This window comes from Erigeron canadensis, chromosome 4, assembly GCF_010389155.1.
Source record: "Erigeron canadensis isolate Cc75 chromosome 4, C_canadensis_v1, whole genome shotgun sequence".
NCBI lineage: Eukaryota > Viridiplantae > Streptophyta > Magnoliopsida > Asterales > Asteraceae > Erigeron > Erigeron canadensis.
In genome coordinates, this window is record NC_057764.1 from 43,366,263 (window position 1) to 43,386,460 (window position 20,198).

At 33.4% G+C, this 20,198-nt stretch overlaps 2 protein-coding genes, 1 long non-coding RNA gene and 1 pseudogene across 3 annotated transcripts; 3 read left to right on the forward strand and 1 right to left on the reverse strand.

The window, feature by feature from the left end:
• The first annotated feature begins 586 nt into the window (after positions 1 to 586).
• On the forward strand, positions 587 to 4,127 carry LOC122597984 (IAA-amino acid hydrolase ILR1-like 4). The gene is made up of 5 exons (XM_043770587.1): positions 587 to 1,032; positions 1,970 to 2,095; positions 2,626 to 2,940; positions 3,260 to 3,388; positions 3,627 to 4,127. The coding sequence occupies exons 1-5, from the start codon at positions 697 to 699 to the stop codon at positions 4,026 to 4,028; spliced, it is 1,308 nt and encodes a 435-aa protein (XP_043626522.1). The 5' UTR covers positions 587 to 696; the 3' UTR covers positions 4,029 to 4,127.
• A 2,102-nt stretch (positions 4,128 to 6,229) lies between these two features.
• On the forward strand, positions 6,230 to 7,435 carry LOC122596169. Its single transcript, XR_006323293.1, has 2 exons — positions 6,230 to 6,505; positions 6,882 to 7,435. It is a non-coding gene; the product is annotated as an uncharacterized LOC122596169 (long non-coding RNA).
• Positions 7,436 to 7,701: 266 nt separating this feature from the next.
• On the reverse strand, positions 7,702 to 8,940 carry LOC122596167 (annotated as a pseudogene).
• Positions 8,941 to 14,602: 5,662 nt separating this feature from the next.
• Positions 14,603 to 17,491, forward strand: LOC122597014 (protein IQ-domain 26-like). The gene is made up of 3 exons (XM_043769655.1): positions 14,603 to 15,139; positions 16,326 to 16,520; positions 16,733 to 17,491. The coding sequence occupies exons 1-3, from the start codon at positions 14,756 to 14,758 to the stop codon at positions 17,339 to 17,341; spliced, it is 1,188 nt and encodes a 395-aa protein (XP_043625590.1). The 5' UTR covers positions 14,603 to 14,755; the 3' UTR covers positions 17,342 to 17,491.
• Positions 17,492 to 20,198: the final 2,707 nt, after the last annotated feature.

The following is a 20,198-nucleotide window of genomic DNA, read 5'->3' on the forward strand; positions in this document are numbered from 1 at the left end:
ACTTTTACCCAATGTTAATGTTAATTTTAATTTTTTGTTCATTTATTAGTATATTAATTTTTAAGGTGTCTTTAGGACTGATTTTAAAAAAGAAAACAAGTGATTATTCACAAACCAACGGACAGGTACAATACTAAAAAGTTGCTTTTTTAATAGTCTTTTGCATCTCGTTTTAATCTTCGTGCTATATTTTTTATTATGTTAATGATACGTTTTTATAATGTGCCTTTAGAACTGATTTTAAATAAGAAAACAAATGGTTATTCACAAACCAACATACAAGTACAGTACTAAAAAGTTGCTTTTTTAATAGTCTTTTGCATTACGTTTTAATCTTCGAGCTATACTTTTTATTATGTTAATGATACGTTTTTATAATGTATGTTTATCGTTATGTATTTATCACCGACTTATATATGTTTCAGTTTTACGTATCATTATTTTACCCGGGGCAACACCCGGAATGGAAAACCAGTATAAAAGAGAATGTGATACACTATCATTAAATTATTATGTTCCTTCACACATCAATGGCGCACGTGTTTATTCCATTAAGCCACGTGCACTATGGCTTCAAAAGCAATTCCTCGTGGCACAAAATCAGATATTTATAGCCGCCGTGAAACCAAACCAATTACCCGGAAACACAATCTAACTTCACCTTCTTTTTTTTTTTTTGTGACCCATCAAAAAAGGATGGATTTTTCCAAATGGGCTTTTTTAATCTTTGTAATTTTTATCTTTAAACCCCAAATCTCAAGTGGGGTTAGTGAGATTTCAAAGGAATTTCTAAATCTTGCTAAAAAAGATGAAGTTTTTGATTGGATGGTTGGGATTAGAAGAAAGATACATGAGAATCCTGAACTGGGTTATGAAGAAATTGAGACAAGTAAAGTAATAAGACAAGAATTAGATAAATTAGGTATTGAATATAAGTACCCAGTTGCAGTTACAGGGGTTGTTGGTTATATAGGATCTGGTCAACCTCCTTTTGTTGCTATTAGAGCTGATATGGATGCTCTGCCCATGCAGGTTTCTTTCATTTTTCATCATTATTAGCTTAATGTTTTTGTTATGAATACCTGCATTAGATGATCTAGTAGTTTTATTAGTGTACTTTTTGTTAGCAAGTTTTTACCTAATAGTAAGTTTGTTTGAGTTTATTGCAAGCAAAAAGTTAGGGACTTGGTTGACTTTTGGTTGGAATCTGACTTTTGTTGTATGTTTGACTTTCATCTTTCTTGTAAGAAGTTAAGAACTGTTGCAGAGTGTTACTATTTCGAGTGTTAGTGATATAAGCTTGTTTAGCTTTGTTTGAAGTTATGCAAGTGATGCTTAGGGAAAGGTTTTAGCTTTTATTAATGGAAATGCTTCACTTTTGTTTTATGTTTGGCTTTCATCTTAACTTTCTTTACCCCTGAAACTGTGAAAAGATATTAACTCAGACAAACTTATAAATATTACAAAGATTCAAGTAAGAGTCATGGTCTCATGGACATACTCAACTATATGAACAGTTGCAAAGTGTTTGATCATTTTGATTGATGATATAGGATTCTTGTTGTGTCTGAGATTCCTTTTTTTTTTCTTTTCTAAAATCACCTTTGATAGAACCTTAAACTTTTAATGTTTGACTCGTATCTTGATTATACGAAGTTAATAACTGTTGCAGAGTGATAAAGTTATAATGTAAAATTGTTAAGCTGTGTTTGATGTTGCTGCAAGTTATTACTAGGGAAATGTGTTGACTTTACTGGTAACTTAGACTTTTGTTGTGTGTTTGGTTTTGTTTGGACTATGTGAATGGTTGCAGTGCGATCCAGTTTTTGATTGCCAGTTTCAGATTTGTTCAGTTAGGTTGAGGTTACTGTAAGCAACAATTAGAAAATCTTTTGACTTTTGATAGAAACCCACCTTTTGCTGTATGTTTGACTTTGATCTTGATAAGAACTTTGCTTTCTGTGATTAGGAAATGGTGGAATGGGAACACAAGAGTAAAATTCCTGGAAAGATGCATGCTTGTGGACATGATGCGCATGTCACTATGCTTCTTGGTGCAGCCAAGATTCTTAAAGAACATAGCCATCTTTTAAAGGTTCGTTGATTTGGTTGTATCGATATTCTGGGTTGATTAGTAACATCTGTTATGGTAGAAAGAAACAGGTTTTCTGTTCTGCACTTGAAGTTTACATTAGTGATCAGAGTTCAAAGATTTGCACATCAGTATATTTGTATTTTTCATGTTTGGATGTACAGTTTTACTGATGATTAATAGCAACTCCAAATCCATTTTGGGTTATTGGGTCAAAGTAATTTAGGATGAAATGATCAAATTTGAGAAACATGCGTCCATCGTAAGACAATTGAATTTTTAATCACTATTGAAAGTTCCATAGTTCGCTAAAGTCAACTCCTTCTCTTGCTAATCTGTCTAGCCAATTGTTTGATCCGGTGGCGAAGCTTAGTTAAGCCTTGCCCCCTGCCCCAATTTCTCTAGCTTTGCCACCGGTTTGATCTTACCTGTTTGATCCTTAGAGGTAAAACATAACTTTGATGACCCACTTATAAGATGCATTGAAATTGCCAACTCTACTAATATGGCTACATATATATCTTTTATTGCAGGGGACGGTAGTTCTTATTTTCCAACCAGCTGAAGAAGGCGGTGGAGGGGCAATACACGTCGTAGATAGTGGCATTCTTGAGAACGTTAAAGCTATATTTGGTTTACATGTATATGCAGAGTTACCTTTAGGTCAATCATCATCTAGATCTGGTACTCTTTTGGCTGGGAGTGGCTTCTTTGAAGCTGTCATAACTGGTAAAGGAGGTCACGCAGCCATTCCTCAGCATTCTATAGATCCCATATTAGCAGCTTCAAATGTTGTCGTTAGTTTGCAACATCTAGTCTCCCGAGAAGCTGATCCTCTTGATTCTCAGGTAACTAGAAAAGTTGTCATTTTTCAGTACATTTACTTATACATGGGTAGATTGGGTTGCGTTATATCTCAAACTGGTCAAGTGGATCAAATGGTTATTTAAAGCTAAATTGTGGAGCTCAAATGGGTTAAAATTCACCCAACTTCTGTTTCTAATGCGTACTACCTCTTAAATAATTGTTATTTTAAGATTTATATTATTAATGTAGGTATAGAAAATGGACAAAAAAGTGTTTTGGGTGTTTCGATCTGTACTAAAAAACTGCGGGTGATCTGTTTTGACCTGCTACTGTCTGACTTGACCAATTTGGCACATTCAGGTAGTCACTGTGGCTAAGTTTCAAGGAGGCGGCGCTTTCAATGTTATTCCAGATTCAGTGACCATTGGTGGTACCTTTCGAGCTTTTTCTAAAGAAAGTTTTATGCAACTTAAGCAACGAATCGAGGAGGTAATAATTTTAATGTAATATAAATATAGAGGATGTTTGGCTAGACATTCTGAAAGTACTTATGTGATTTTAAATATCATAAGCAGTAATCAAGAAACAGACCGCATAGTTCCTAAATCTCGATAATCAGATAACATAATCCAGAATGCAAGTGCAAACACCAAGTTAATATGTCTGTCTGCTGTTGATTCTCTGTTATGATAACAACCATATTAACGGTAATTTATTTTAAAAACAGGTTATTGTAGGGCAAGCGACGGTACAAAGGTGTAATGCTACTGTGGAGTTCTCCTCAAAAGACAAACCTTTTTTTCCTGCCACTATAAATGACAACGGCTTGCACATGCACTTCCAGAAGGTTGCAAGGGATCTTCTTGGCCCTTCTAACGTATTAAACATGCTACCATTAATGGGATCGGAGGATTTTTCGGTTTACCAAGAGGTAATACCTGGTTATTTCTACTTTCTTGGAATGAAGAGTGAATCAAATAAAAAGCCTGCATCAGCACATTCTCCATTTTTTGAAATTAATGAAGATGTACTTCCCTTTGGTGCTGCAATGCATGCCTCTCTAGTTGTTAACTACCTCAATGAAATTCAAGAAACTCAGTTGGATGAAAAACACCATGATGAACTGTAAATTTCTTTTTTCAGTATATATGCCATTGTTGTGTCATTTGGCAGATTTTGCAGAACGTTTATCTCACCTGCAAATGATAAGGATACACTATTAAGGTTATTGATTCTGTTTATATTTAATATCATCATAAACCATGTATCCTAGCTTTATGCTTTTCTGTTATCAACAATCTATCGCATTTTCTATTCTTCAAAAACAGATCTTTAAAGAAAATAATTACATAAGCAGGGCTGATAAGTTGTTTGTATTGTTTATAATGCTAAAGTAAAGGTTCTATCAGATCTTCTACAAGGCTGTTTGGATTTGTGTTTGAAACATATGATTCATATAACGACTTAAATCCTCAATAATCAGCTTTTTTTTAATGTTTAGTCCATAGATTTCAGAAAAATTGAAATCCTCTGTTTGGCTCTCATATATCCCCTCCCCCAAAATTAAAACCCTCTTCATCTTCTTATTTTTATATATCTCACCCGAAAAGGGAAAAGAATCTGTGTATGTATATAACTTGTCTTCAGCTACTATTGTAGGAAAGAAATTTTGTTTTAGTTCATTGTATGTAAGTTTGTCTCAAAACTGAACAAATTTTGTAAGAAATCGGCCGGATACTAACGTGACACCATCAAACATCTGATACGTGGCCCAATGAGAGACCACTACATCAGCATTTAATAAATCATTTACACGATTCGTTCAGTTTAGGAGGTTACTTACATACAATTAACCAAAACAAAGTTTCTTTCCTACAAGACAAGTTACATACACACACAGATTCTTTTCCTCACCCGAAAAACTCCTACCTCTTTTATCTACAAGCCGTCAATGTCCACCGAAAACCCCCACCTACCCTCTTCGCTATAAACCGACGCTGCCGGCCGCCGAGAACAAAACCCACCCACCCACCCACCCTCTTGTAAGGTTTTATTTTAGGGAATGATCAATCTTCCTAAGTAAATGGCCTAATAATCCTCATGTCCATAAGACGATGACATACCTTCTTAATGTTTTAGAAAGATTTTTAGAAGATTTATTATTAAATCTTTAAGACGATGACATACCTTCTTAATAAATCTTTATTATTAAAGTTAAATTCTTTAAAAGATATCATTGTTACTCATGTTTGTGCTAATGATGGTGGGATTGAAGCCCATAACATCTTGGAGAATGTTGATTGTCGATCGTGTGTGGGGTTAACAGTTAGGGGTTTGAACTTTAGGTTTTAGTTTCTACTTTATTATAATTTGAAAGTTGTGTTTTTCGAGTTTTGACCATGATTTTGTTTATTGTTCAGGAGTTGGTGAAGTGGCTAAAAGCAAGGAAACAGTCTGTTTTATATATTGGGTATGTTTGACAAAAGTAGTTGTAGCTTTAACTTTTTAAAGGTATTTGATACGATAGCTGTAGCTGTAACTTAAAAGTATAAAATGACTAAAAAGGACAAAATATTATAGCTATAAAAGTTTCACCATAAATAAGTATATGCACAAAAACACTTAAAAGTAAATGCAAAAATAAAATGCTAATAAGAAATCATCAGCGTCGTGCATCCCATATTAAATCGGCAATCTCATCTCGGGTATGTTTCATCTCATTAGACGTTCCTTCAAAGGAGTATTCGAAGTTCGTTCCATGACCATAAACATCATGAAGTTCGTCGCTAGGTGATAAGCCTCAAATTGTACATGTTTCCCTACACCGAATTGGACGTTTTGTACTAGTTTTATAGCCGTTTATACTTGTTTTGTGGTGCGTTATGGTATTTGCTAGTGGTTTCAGGCCTACAGCAGGTATATTGCTCCCAAATGGTAGAAAATAGCTCAGAAGTGGTCCATATGCACTAACGGAAGAAGAATGGAGCTGAAAATCAGAAAAACCTGGAAAAACTGATCAACTCGCGGCGCGAGATGGATATCGCGGCGCGATCCTGTTATTTTTTGACCTTCGCGGCGCGACTGGTGAGACTCGCGGCGCGCAAAAATTCCCTGATCAAATGTGCCTCGAAAAAGTCACTTCTCGCGTGTAACACCCCAATATTTTAAGGTAATAGAAAATTTACCCTTTTTATAGTTTTAATATTTAATTAATTTCCTAGTGTTTTGTTTTGATTAAAGGGGTGAATTTAGTTGAAACTTTAGTGGTTAGCGGGTATAATAGCCACTAAAAATTTGGAGGAAAACGTGGCCTAAGGGGGAGGTGCCAGCCAAAAACTAGTGGATGGTTCTTAATTTCCTATTCTCTTATCCAAATCCCTCCTTAATCATCTTCCTTATCCACCTCCTTTCTCATATTAATCAAGTGAATTGAATTCAAGCATAAGAGTTAATCAATCTTTCAAAAGAATAATGATAACAATCATCCATAATCTTCAAGAAGCAAAAATCTAAAGAGTTAGGGTTGAAATTTTGGAGTGGTGACCGATTTTAAGGAAGAAAAAGAAGAGAAATTGAAGAATTTATCATGTTTAATTGTTTTTGGAGGTAAGTAATTCTTCCTAACTATTGAAGATTAATCTAGGGTTTTTGTTGATGAAATTAGGGTTCTTGAACATAAAAAAATTTGGGGATTTCTATGATTTGAGGTTTTAAATAAAACCCTAATACAATTGATTGATATTTTGATAAAGTGATTGATGAAACATTTTGGTAAGAAGAAAACCCTATAGTTAGAATCTCCTAATGTTGGTGTTTGGCTTGTAAATAAGATATGAATGTCATGATATGAGAATTTGATATTTTTGAAAGAATTTGAAATAGCCAAACACCATGATGTTAGAATGTGGTGAAATAAGTTAAGATGATTATGGAAAGATTGAGTCGTTTAAGTTATAAGATGAATATGTTGAATTATGTATAGATGGTGAAGAATGTGTTGTGGAATCTCATAGCCATATATTGTCAATTAGCCAAAAATCAAGGTAAGTGCATATGTTGTGCTTATGGTTGTAATATGAAGCCATAGATGATTAACACCTATGACCCCATGTATGTGTTTGGTTTTGTGTAAGACTAACAGAGGTTGAAATACCTACTAGCATATATTGGTTTGGACAAGACTAGTAGATGATGATATACCTACTAGCATACATTCGTTATGAGCAAGACTAGTAGATGATGATATACCTACTAGCATATTTTGTGTGTAAGACTGGTAGATGAAGAGATACCTATTAGCATATATTGGTTTAGGGTAAGACTAGTAGATGGTACAATATCTACTAGCATACATTGTGTATTGGGTAAGACTAGTGGATGAAGAGATACCTACTAGCAAATATTGATTTAGTGTAAGACTAGTAGATGATATGGTACCTACTAGCATATGTCATTGGTCAATTAGAAGAAATGTGATCATGAATGTAATTATTGTTATCTTGATTGTTAAACAAATGGCTTATGAGTTTATATGTATTTTAAGTGGTTTGGTTATTTAGATACTTTGACTATCAATATATGCATTCACTAAGCTTTAAAGCTTACATTCTAAAGGTTGAAGCTGAGGTGGCAACCAAAAAAAGCTTTTAATAGCTTTTTATCTTTGGAGATGCAATAAAATGCTGGCTCCAAAGAAGTTTTTCGGGTGGTACAGGCAATCATAATCCATGCTGCTAGTTACTATATCAGCTTAATTATTAGGAGATAAAAAATTAAAAAAAAAAAAAAAAGGTGACCTTATATCAGTAGCCAAAAAACTGTGTGGAGTTTGCTAGTAATATATCCAGAGCATTTGGAGCAAACTTTCTTGCAAAAAGGAAGCAAATTGGAGTTGGCTGATTATTGTAAACACAAGTAGTATGATCTTGCTGCTGGATTTTACTGAAAAAATCAGCTGTAATATCATCCTTGCCAAATGTAGCTGGATGAGCACCACCTCTTGACCAATCTACATATGTAAGTGTCCTATTCGCTAATAGATTCGGCGACTGAATGGTGAGCATAGTTGGGAAATAATGCTCGTCAACATAACATGCCGGTCTGCAAAACTGATCGAATTTGGGATAATATTTGAGGTCTTTAATGATATCAACTGCTAGTTTCCTGTTAGCTTCAAACCATTGAGACCCTTTTCGCCATTGGTCAATGCTAACTTCTGGTAACATATTTTCATCATATCGTCCCCTGCCATATGGGCCTGGCTCATCAAACGCACCCATGAAGCTGAACCGGGATCTTGATATATAATGATAAGTAATGTTGAAATTTTGAAGAGGTATGCAGGCTTCAGATAAGAGTACAAACCACTCGTTTGAGAAATCTAGCAATGCGTTTGCCAAAAGTCTTCTTTCGGCATCACACATACTCATCATTCCCCATTCTACCGCCTACTACAGCAAAAGATCGATCAGTAAGTTTACGATTGTCTAGTAAATCTAGTAAAGAAGATGGCTAACCTGACTGGGAATTTGCTTCTGATAAAAAACTGAAGACGTCGAAAAATTTGCAGTATATGAAGGCATGGTATGAACATAAATGGAATAAAATTCGTCGTTCCCTTTAAAGAACTTCTCCCATAATGGTGCCAATGGCAAAGGTCCTCTTGTCAAGAACATGAATGCAATTTTAGGGGATCTTTTAAAAGGGTATTCTTGTATTTGATGAACAAATGAAGCCCTCCAAAATAGCTCACTATCGTTGAACGTGTGCATATAAGTCGACGGTGGTTCAATCCAATCTCGTAAACTGTTAGGATGTCGTAAACAAGGCCGTATCAAGGTGTGTGCACCTTGGACAATATTCTGAGTGCCTAAATAACGGATCTTAAACATGCTTATGATAGAAAAACCAACACCAATGCATAGAAATGATAACATGAATCATAGTAATCTCATAGGAAGACCCCTGGATCGATTTGTTATTCTAATGGAATTGATTGTGGGCTCTTTGCCTTCTTCTAGTGTCACTAGCCTTAGCTGCATTTTCTTACAAAAGGAAAAAGAATGCAAATTTGAGATTTCTATACTACTAATTAAGAAATTCACAAACACATTGTGTACTAATTACTTCATTCTACATGCAAGACGTACACATTGACATATATATATTTCAAACATACAAAACTTTTGATTTTATATATATTCAGTTTTATCACAAAATGTTGAAATCTTTCTAAAAGTAAACATGACAAATATCATATATATCAAACCCCACATGGGAATTTTAACAAGAAACAGAAAAAGGCAAAAACTTTTTTTCTAAATTAGCTCAAATCTTGGAGATCATAATGTAATGTGTGTTCCTTTCAAGTGCATTGTAATGTGTATGTGATAGTGGATTAGTGGGGGTGTTTGGCTAATGTGTATTGTGGGGTGATATATTAGATGTGAAAACAAGACGGGATGATCATTAGATTATTATGATTATTAAAATTGAATCAATGATCACTGTGTGTGGAGGTTTGTTGTGTTCTAGACTTCTAGATGGGGTTTTCTAAAAGCACAAGAGAAGTAGAGCATGGGATATACCGTATATTTTGGTAATTAGTTATTTTACATGAAAGTTTTTTTATTCATCAAATTAAGTTTATGATGATTTTTTATGTTTATTCTTTCACAAAGAGGTTTAGTTTATTAATCACAAACAACTTACAAGTATACCAATTCTCAACCAATGGTGGATTATTAGGCTAAAATAAGAGGACTTATCATTTTTTTCAAAACATAAATCAAAACACACAAATGTTACATGTACGTACACATACGCCCCCTGGATCCGAGAATCTAAATTATTTCCAATCTGCTACCCAATTGTACATTTTTTGCTAGTAATGTTATGCTAGCTAGTCTTAATATAAAATATGATAGTTCATGACGTCATGTTTATATTTTTATTAGTATGAATATAAATCAATTATTATCTACATTTTGTGGCTGATTTTTGGCCATGACAAATTTGCCAAACCTAAGGACATTTCTCTCCATAATAGGTACAAATGTACAGTCGAGTCTGGTTTCCACAAGAATTTAAGAAAACGTGATTATTGTTTATTGCATTGACTGTACGTGCTAAACGATAAGAAGAAGATATCATACTTTTAAGAATTTTGCAACCGACCTCTAAAATGCTTGATTGAGACGCCGTGATAATACTAACTTCTTCTTTTGACTTGCGTGAGTGGTCCTTGAGAAAGAAATATACTGTGTCATCTTAATAAAACGTTTACATAAAGTAGTTCTAGTATTCTTGAATATTTAATCTTATTGTTAATTTTGAATGACTTCAAGTTAGTCCAATACTTAACATTTTAGAATTTCTTTGAATTCTGTTGAATAAAATATTAAAGGTGATTAAAGAAAGGTTTAAAACATTTAAGAGGATAGTCTATTTAGACCATTGTCCATTTATATCTGAATTTAAATTCTTCTCAAATAATTAAATGGAATAACAACAGATGGGGCCATCGGGGCATGAGGCTAACTGCTAACATAATATTATTGGCCCAAAACAGTAGCCCAATAGAGGTAACAAAGTTTTGCCGTTCAAAAAAAAAACAAAAAAAAAAAAAAGTTACAAATGGTTTATGGCTGAAGTGTGAAGATGTACTGATTTCTATATCAGACTTTTATATACATCTATGATCTATCACAAATATGTTAGCGTGGATGAATTAAGAAAGAACCGAACAAAATTCTTTGTTTTCTTAGTAACGTGACAAAGTAGATCAAATTATATGTTAATCGAGATACATGTCCTGATATAGTTCGAAAGGAAGCTAATATCCATATCATCGGCCTTTTTATAAATCTATCACAAATATGTTGGTGTGGATGAATTAAGATAGAGACGAACAAAATACCGTGGTTTTCTTAGTAATGTGAAAAAAGTAGATCAAAATAAATGTTGAGATACATGTCAATTATTCTTGGGAAAAACCAATCATAAAATTATAGATAAAAGGAGAAACTAAGCTACTATTGTAGTATAATCTTAACTAGATATGGCAATATGGTTGGAAAGGAAGAATGGGTGGGGTTTCAACCCGGAACCGGTTTAGGTCAACGCGATGAAAATTTGGTTTTGACCAAATGGTATTGGTCAATTTTTGAACAGTTTTTTTTCGGCTTTTTTTTCTAAGAACCAGAACCAAACCGATTTGAAACCGGTAAGAAACCGACTTTTGGGACCGAAAATTGGAACCAATTCCAAACCGGCGGTCCTTCAAGAACTAGAAGAAATCGGTTATTCAAGAACCAATTTTGTCCAGTTCCGATTTTAGTATTCTCGATTGGTGTTTTTGGAACCGGTTTTTTTAACCATGTCAAAATAGAATCAAAATACTTGCTAGTTTAAGTCTATAAATAATACACTTAACATATATCATGATATGAAATTTCCATACTCCATGTCAATGATAATATCATATATATTTCATTTGAAATAAAAACTGTAAAAAGTTATAGATAGATGGAGGACCACCATAAGTCAATCACAATCACACATAGATAAACGGGGTGAGATATCGGAGGAAGGGAGGGACCATCCTACATTCCTACGGATTAGCCTCCCGTTTTTTAAGAAAGTTAAACTCTCACTTTTTTCCTGAACTTTCATTAATAATAATAACAGTCTGCTTATTCGTTCGTTCTTTTTTTACCTCTTTTGGAAAGCAAATATAGATAATAAAAGAAGAAGCAGTAGTAGTCCATCTTTTTCAATCCCCGGCCACTATCTTTTATCAGAGATTTTACTGTCACATTTTACTGAAATGAAATCTTTACAATTATTGTGTATATTGATCTTCTTATTTTGTTCAGTTGAGTACACAAACGACTCATTATTATTAGTACTATTCATTAATGACAAGATTGTGAATATCCCCAGCTCAATCCCTATCCTTCAGGGTATACATTACTCAAGTATTCATTCAGTTTTGTCACTTTCTATATATTCAGTCGATCAGATCGTTTTCTGTAGTAACTATTATTGTACGAGCTGAGTAATATTTTAAAGTTAAGTGATAGGAATTATCTGTTTCAGGGAGTGGGTAGAATCATAGCTAATGAATAAAAGTGTTCTTTTGAAATTTAGGAGGTGGATATGTGACCGAATGAATGTTTTTATCATCTCATATATTTTTTTTACATCTACGGATCTAACATGTGTTGTCTTAAACTAACGGATCTACACTAGATAGTCCCCTCACCTAATAACTAGTAGAGAAAAACCCTCTATTAATTCGTCCGAAAGGGTAAACTTTATTCCCTTAAAACTCGAACTTGGATCTTCTTGAATCCAAACTTTCATTCAAAGGACCACTATATTCCCAGACATCAAAAAGAAACATTTTTTCCATTACCCGGCCAGGCCACCTTAAGAACAGAACAAAGGTCTTACGAAATTGCTAATCGAATTGCTCAATTATATCACCTCTAAATTACGACAAGCTTCCACCGACTACTTTTACCTTTCTATCAATTTAACGATTTTCAATCAGCAAACTAGTTCAAATGAAAACCAGATTATAATTAAAACTTTACAAAAAGAGGATATCATCTAATTGACATATTTAGATCAGCAAAAACAGACTTTATTTTATTTAATTTTTCGTTTTAACATTTTTAGACTTAATTATCTTCTTACATCTATATATAAATATTTTTATTTTTTTATAACGGCATTTTAATCTACTCCTAAAACTAAATTAGACGTAGGCCTGAGATGAAACTCAGGACTTTCAAAAAATCCCTATTAATCTACCCCACAAATGTGGGAAGTGAGACTCGAACCCAGTTAGATCCTCCAAGATCAAAAACTTTACCAATGAGTTACCCCATCGGCTTCTAACACTTTCCACTAAAAGAACACTAATTTTTAAGAAGAGCGAACATGACACTAGTGTTGATGGGAACATAATGCATTGCTTGATTGACTACTAAGACTAAACGGAGTGGCTGGAATTTCGGCCGACCCTCGCCCTCCCTCACCCGACGTCGCCCCCCACACCACCCCCGACCACCGATCTTCCTTTTGCCTGACTTCTCCCCCTCGCCCTCTCCCCCTTTGACCACTCCAAACTCCAAAAACTTTTCCCCCTTTCCAAAGCCATTAACGGCTATTTTTTTTTTCTTTTTTTTTAATTTTCCCTTTCCTATATATCTTCATCTCCTTCATTTTTTAACAAAACATATCTACAAAACACAACTCTTTTTACACACACACATACATCTTCTTCCATTTTTACATAAATATATACATATATTACGATGAAGACCCGACACTAGACCCGGCGTATTGGGAACAACAAACTCCAATGGAGCAACGGATCGCGAATTCACAAGCCGTACGAAATAGCCAAACCCACAACATGCTCTTAGCGGATTTGGTAAATCATCTTTGGGAAAACAAGAGGGGAAATCATCCACCATACGGGCCATTGGAAGTCGATGATTACTTTAGCGATGATGATTAGTTATTAGTTATTTATTTGTGTTTGTGTATCGAATATTTTTTTTTTATGTGTTTGATGTGTGGTTTTTATTTTTTAATTTGTATGTATTGGATTTTAATTTTAATGGTTAGTATTTTATTTTACTAATTATAGAAATTTTGTTATTTTTATAATAATATGAAAATCATAAAAAAATTAAAACAAAAATAAAATCAATCATTAAAACCAATCATTGAAAGTGCCACATGGCACAAGTCGCCCCCTACTTAAAAACCCACCATTTTTGAGGGGCAACTCTTTTTACCTTCCATGTCACATGGTACAAGTCGCCTCCTCCTTCCCCCGACACCATTCCTCTTAGTCTAAAATCAATGGTTTATGTGCTTGATTGTTTTTCAAAGTAATGATTGTACTTTTTGTATCCATGCATTCTTATTGGACTGAGTTAAGATTCTGCGTAGTTGGGAAGCCCTTCAATGGATTATTAGTTTTCTCTTTTTTATACACTTTTTTGTGCATGAAGTTATAATTTAAAACCATCGTCAACCCCCTTAGGCTATCTCTAATGATAAGTTTAGGCTTTTTTAAGCTGCCACATTATATTTTTACAAATCTTTATAAATTTTTATAAATCTTTATACATCCTTACAAATCCTTCAAATTTTATAATTTTATCTCCAACCATACAAACATCTTTACATATCCTTTTACATCCACTAAAAACAAAAATATATTAGGTAAAGACAAGTAAGGGCATGACCTTAGGTAAGGGCATCCTTCAAAAAATCATTGGTTTTGAACAAGCTTCAACGGCAAAGGATATTCAAGGGCACCCATTGGAGATAGACTTACACTTATTCAAAATGAGCACATTTATTTTTGAAGCTTGTAATTCGAAAAAATGATTGTATTATTTTTGGGCTTTCAAAAGTAGATGTATAAGAAGCATCTTCTTCAAAATTATGACAAACGAGGTTGTGTCACTTTCTCCTATTTTTACCATTATTTTTTTCAGGATTATCCTTTTGTCTTCTAATGCATTTCTTCACGAGCTTATGTCTAGAAAAATAAATATACAAAAGTTAAAAAATAAAAAATCTCCATCCCCTATCTCTCACACCATTATTTCATTTCATGCCTTTATATATGTGTGTTTCATTTTATCAACACCATGTTACAAAGTCTATAAATATAGTACTTCTTTCCCTCTCTATACATAAACACTTGGCATTTTGTGCAATTTGAACCCATCTTTAATTTTTCCCTCTTGCCAACCATAAACACATTGTCTTTTTCTCTCTACAAATTTAAACTTTTGAGTTGAGATACAAAGAGAGAAATTAAAGATGGGAAAAGCTTCAAGATGGTTCAAAGGGTTGTTAGGTATGAAAAAAGATAAAGAAAATATGGATAAAATGGACAAAAAATATAAGAAAAAATGGAGCTTTTCTAAGCCCATGATGGGAACTTTACCACCATCACCGGTGGTTAGTACAACTAGTGATCCCACTTGGGTGAAATCTTACATGTCCACATCAGAAAAAGAACAGAACAAGCATGCAATTGCTGTTGCAGCGGCCACTGCAGCAGCTGCGGATGCTGCGGTAGCGGCCGCACAAGCTGCTGTGGCTGTAGTCAGACTCACCAGCCACGGCAGGGGAACACTTTTCAATGTTGGCAGAGAAAGATGGGCCGCTGTTAAGATTCAAACAGTCTTTAGAGCTTATTTGGTAACTAATCTTCTTTTAGTATTTTGCTATTATTACATGAATACTTTAATATATTATATGTCTGCTGCATGATATAGTATTAATCTGTATTGTAGTGTTTGTATGGATTATAGATACTTTATGTTCTTTTGGCTTCCTATTTGGTAGCCCCCCTAGTAGACTGTGGAGCATGCTGCAAGTACATTTGTTTTGCTTTTGTTGAAGAGAAGTACATTTCTTTTTGTGTCTTATACTTCATTAATAAATGTTAATTATCTTTGTTTGTCTTCGTTATTTTGCTAGGTGTAGTTATATAATTTTAAGCTCTACTTCTTGTAGCTATGACTTAATTGTTCAAAATATCTGAATCTTTTAGGAATGAGGAATTTTAAAAAGGAAAATGATTAATCAATCTAACTCATATGCCTAAAAATCACCTTAAGAATTTGACATGTGAATTCCATTAATTCTCTTTCCTAATCTTGCCTCATGTTTTTTCCACATGTCATCATCTTACTATTAGGCATGTCTTTAAACACACCAATTAGGTTGATTTTTTCACATATCATCATCTTATCATATATGATGATGTGGTTATTGACAATTCTAGATTGAATGCATTCTTAATATTTAAATCATTTTCTCGGGGGAATTATTTATGTTAGTTTGAAGATTGTCATTACCTAGGTATCCTAGTGTTTCTTCACCCAACATAATGCATATTTATTTTGTATTTGTAAATTTCTATGTGTCTTTTATCAAACTTCTGGTGTTTTAATGTTTGAACTATACAAATTTACATGTTATATTTTGACAGTAGAGGATATTTTTTCATTTTGGTTTAATAACACATTGGAAAGTTGGAAGAGACCATTTTAATGTTCTATCCACTCTTTCCTAGGATAGCATATTTGAAATTTTGGTCTAACTTTTGTTGAGTCTGTGTAAATTTCTCTATATATTTTATGCGGAAAAGTTAGTTAAAGCATGCAGTACCTATCTTAGGTAAAGCAGGGGGTGATTATGTAAAATTCAGGGGGAGTTTATGTAAAATTCAGAGGGGGTTATGTATGTTTATTAAATTCAAAGGTTTAATATGTAACTTTTTTTAATGTGGCAGTACCTAAGCTTAGGTAAAGTCTGCAGTACGGATCATTTTCCCATATTTTATATTATGTTTTTAATGGATCTTGGTTTGTATTTTTAGGCAAGAAAGGCTTTAAGAGCTTTAAGAGGGCTGGTGAAATTACAGGCTCTTGTTAGAGGATTCCTTGTTAGGAAAAGAGCAGCTGCAACTCTATACAGTATGCAAGCTCTCGTTAGAGCTCAGGCAGCTGTTCGGTCCCAACGGGCTCTTCGCTCTTTCAAAGATCATCGTGTTCAGTCCCATCGCAAGTCCACTGTAAGACCCTTAATTTATATGCTAATCTGCATCCATTAATCAAATAAAGTTGTCATTTTTTCATTTGATTTTTTGCTTTAACTTAGTTTTAGGTCCAAGATTTTTTGACCATCAGAAGAAAATAATATATATTTTGTGATGTACTATATAAATGAAAAAGGTTTCACAACAGTTTTTTATTTACTAAAGTGTTACATTGATATTTATTCCAGGAGAGGTTTGATCAAGAGAGTAGAAGTGAAATCCATAGCAAGAGACTTTCATCTTCATATGAATCTACAACAAATTCGTATGACGAGAGCCCAAAAATAGTTGAAATCGACACATACAGGCCACACACGAGATCTAGGCGTATCCACACATGTATAACCACAACGGATTCTAGTGAAGAGTCGCATTGTTACCAAAACATGTCATCTCCCCAGCCTTGTCCCATTCCAACCCGTATTTCATTTCCTGAGTGTCGACATTATGAAGATCCTGATTGGGGATTTATCGGTGAGGACTATAAGTTGTCACACACTACTCAGACCACTCCTCGTTTTGCCAAGTCAAACGGGTCAATTGCTCCCACTACGCCTGCGCAAAGTGTATGTGGGGATGTGTATTTTAGGCCATATAACTCGAACCATCCAAGTTACATGGCGAACACCCAGTCATTTAAGGCGAAACAAAGGTCTCATAGTGCTCCTAAGCAAAGGCCAGAGAATTTGACTAAAAGGAGGCAATCACTTATTGAAATAATGGCATCAAGAAGCAGTTTAAGCGGTTTGAGGATGCAAAGGTGTTGTTCTAAAGCTCAAGAAGCTATAAACTTATGACTTGTTGTTTTGTTGGTTGTTTGGTCATATGTCATATTATGTAATGTTCCTTAATCTATATCATCACCTTGTGTATGATAAAGAATTAGGGCTGTTTGTGTAGTAATAGTAACTAAACAAGAAGGGCTAGTTATTTATTTCATGGATCAAGTTGTTTTTGGTGAATGGGCCTTTTCCTTTGTTATCATATGAATGCAGATAGGCGAATAGCTGAAAGTCAATTTGCATTGACCTAGTGAAGTAGCATAAGCCTTGTGTGTCAAAAGATAGTCCAAAGTCTGAATGTATTAATGGTTTATTATATTGGTTTTGTTACGAAGTTTGGCATAGATGATTATTTTGGAGGGAACATTGGAGATGCCCTTTATATGCTTAAGTCCTATAATACATGTAAAGCTAGTGTAAACTATTATCATAACCCACGCTTAATATCTTAAAGTTTTCCTTTTATTTGACCAATTACTTATAGCTAAACAAGAACCTTTCCATAAATAAAATCACACTGAAGTATTGAACTGGATTGAATTATAGCCCACATAATATTTCATTGTAATCTATAATCCATAATTAAAAGAGGTTGTAACACAGATAACAACATAACACCAACACAAATCACATTGAACTACTGACCACCGGAAAAATCAAGTGCCCCTCACACCGGTAGCGTATCCGCCGTATTGGTTAATGTCGGGAGATTGTGGGTAGACCTCACACCGATGGCGATTACCCACAATGATGATGTAAAGAAAACTTCAATAGTTCTTCCACAATGATGTGTGGTAACTCTTTTTTTTTTCTCTCATAGTAATTCTATTTGTATCATATCATAAAAAAATATATATATAAATAAAGAATATTATTTCGTATATTCTTATCATGAAATATAAGAAAAGAGTAACAACATAACGGAACGAAATACAAGAAAACATGTAAGGATATGATGATTGGTTGAAAGTCGTATGCATTCGTCATCAAAATTCAAAATATTTGTACAACTTCAGATTAGACCACAAAACAAGGGATTAAACACTAAACTCAATGTAAATCTATCAATATTTTATTCTATTATTCTATGTACAAAACTTTGAATTTTGAAAAGGGAATTTGAATCTGTCTGCTACCTTCCAAACTAAGGGTATTTCCCGTGCCGTTTTAGAGATGAGTTTTTATGAAGCCTTTTAAATGAGATGCCCTTGCACAAAACATAGATTTGTCTCTGTTCATATAATGGATAGGCCCAAACTGAAAAAAATAAATGCTAAATGTAGCAGCAAGTCATGAGGTGGAAATTTCGAAAGATAACGATATATGTAAAGGTTGCAATTAAATGTTACTAGTTTGTAAAGACTTGTAAACATATACTAAGTATTAGCAGGTTACCCGTGCAATGTGGCGATGGTCGTGGCGGCGACAATGTGGTGGTAGTGGCGACTGTTGGTGGTAGATTAGGCGTCAAGTGGTGTAGATAATTAATATAAAAGTAATTGATGTAAAAGATGAATAAAGATATTTTAAAAGATAAATGATTGATAGTATAATTTAATCATTAATGTTAATACGGTAGTAAAAATGACAATATTTTAAGAGGTGTTAAGTAAAAATATTATATATTTTTCAACACCTCCAAAAATAAAATACTATTATTTTTACAATGATAGATGATGTGATAAAGCAAAGTATCTAAAAATACTAGGAACATTGGACATCGTCTAAATATTTTCCTTTCAACAAACATAATCAATTTTGCACAATTTTAGCTTAGACGCGTACACAAAAATTTAAAATCTATAGAATAGTAGTTCTAACAAACTTTTTTTCTCAAAACATTTTGTATGCATATTAATAGAAAATTTTAGCTGTTTAAAAGTGATAAAGGTAAGGAGGGAAAAACTTAGTCTACGCCGATATAATAATCGAATAGGTTTTGAATAAGTTGATATATAGTCTTAATGATTTAAAAATTTAATTTAAATTTAAATGCTTACTATATGATATGATGAATGTTTACATCGTATTTATTATTAGCTTCACCAACTAAAAAATATCTATCCATGATGAAGGTACGAAGTTATAACAAATGATATAGAGGAAGAAAACATTATTTAGTAATATTATATAGCATAGCCTTTCTTTCCAACAATTATATAACTTTAGCTTAAAGACTTTGTATCAAGTTATATAAATTTAAAAGGTTGCATTTGGTATACCATAATGAAAATGGGAATGGAATACACCATTATTAATTTACCATGAAATAAAAAAGACATGTTTGTTTGTTTACCTATTTGGAAAATAATGGAAATGAAAATGAAAATAAATATATATATAATCAAGTACCCGCGCACTGCGGCGGTGTGATGGTGATTGGTCATAGCCTATGATAGGTCATAGGAGATGATATGTATAGAGTGTCATAACCAAATATCTTAGCCGTACGGGTTCCGACCTCAGATTTAAAAATTCATCGAAAGTATATCGAATGACATTTCTAATAAAAGAGCATGAAATTTTAAGAACACCCATATAATTTTTATAATTTATCGATGTACGGTTTTTGAGATAAAAGATTTTGAAAGAATTAGAGGAATAAAATGATTTATGGAGAAGAAAGAAAGTTGTAGGCATTAATATATGGTACATTATGTATTATCATATGTACATTGTTGAAATTGAAAGTTGAAACCATGTTTGTTTTATAATATAGATAATGATATAACGTTCTAACCTCCCCACTAATCAGGTACTCGTACTTTTTATTATGTATCGGGTTTTTTGGTCTTTTTCTCCTTAGTACCATTCCATTCAATTATAACAAGTAAACATTTCAAGATCAACAATGGCTCATTCAATTTATGAA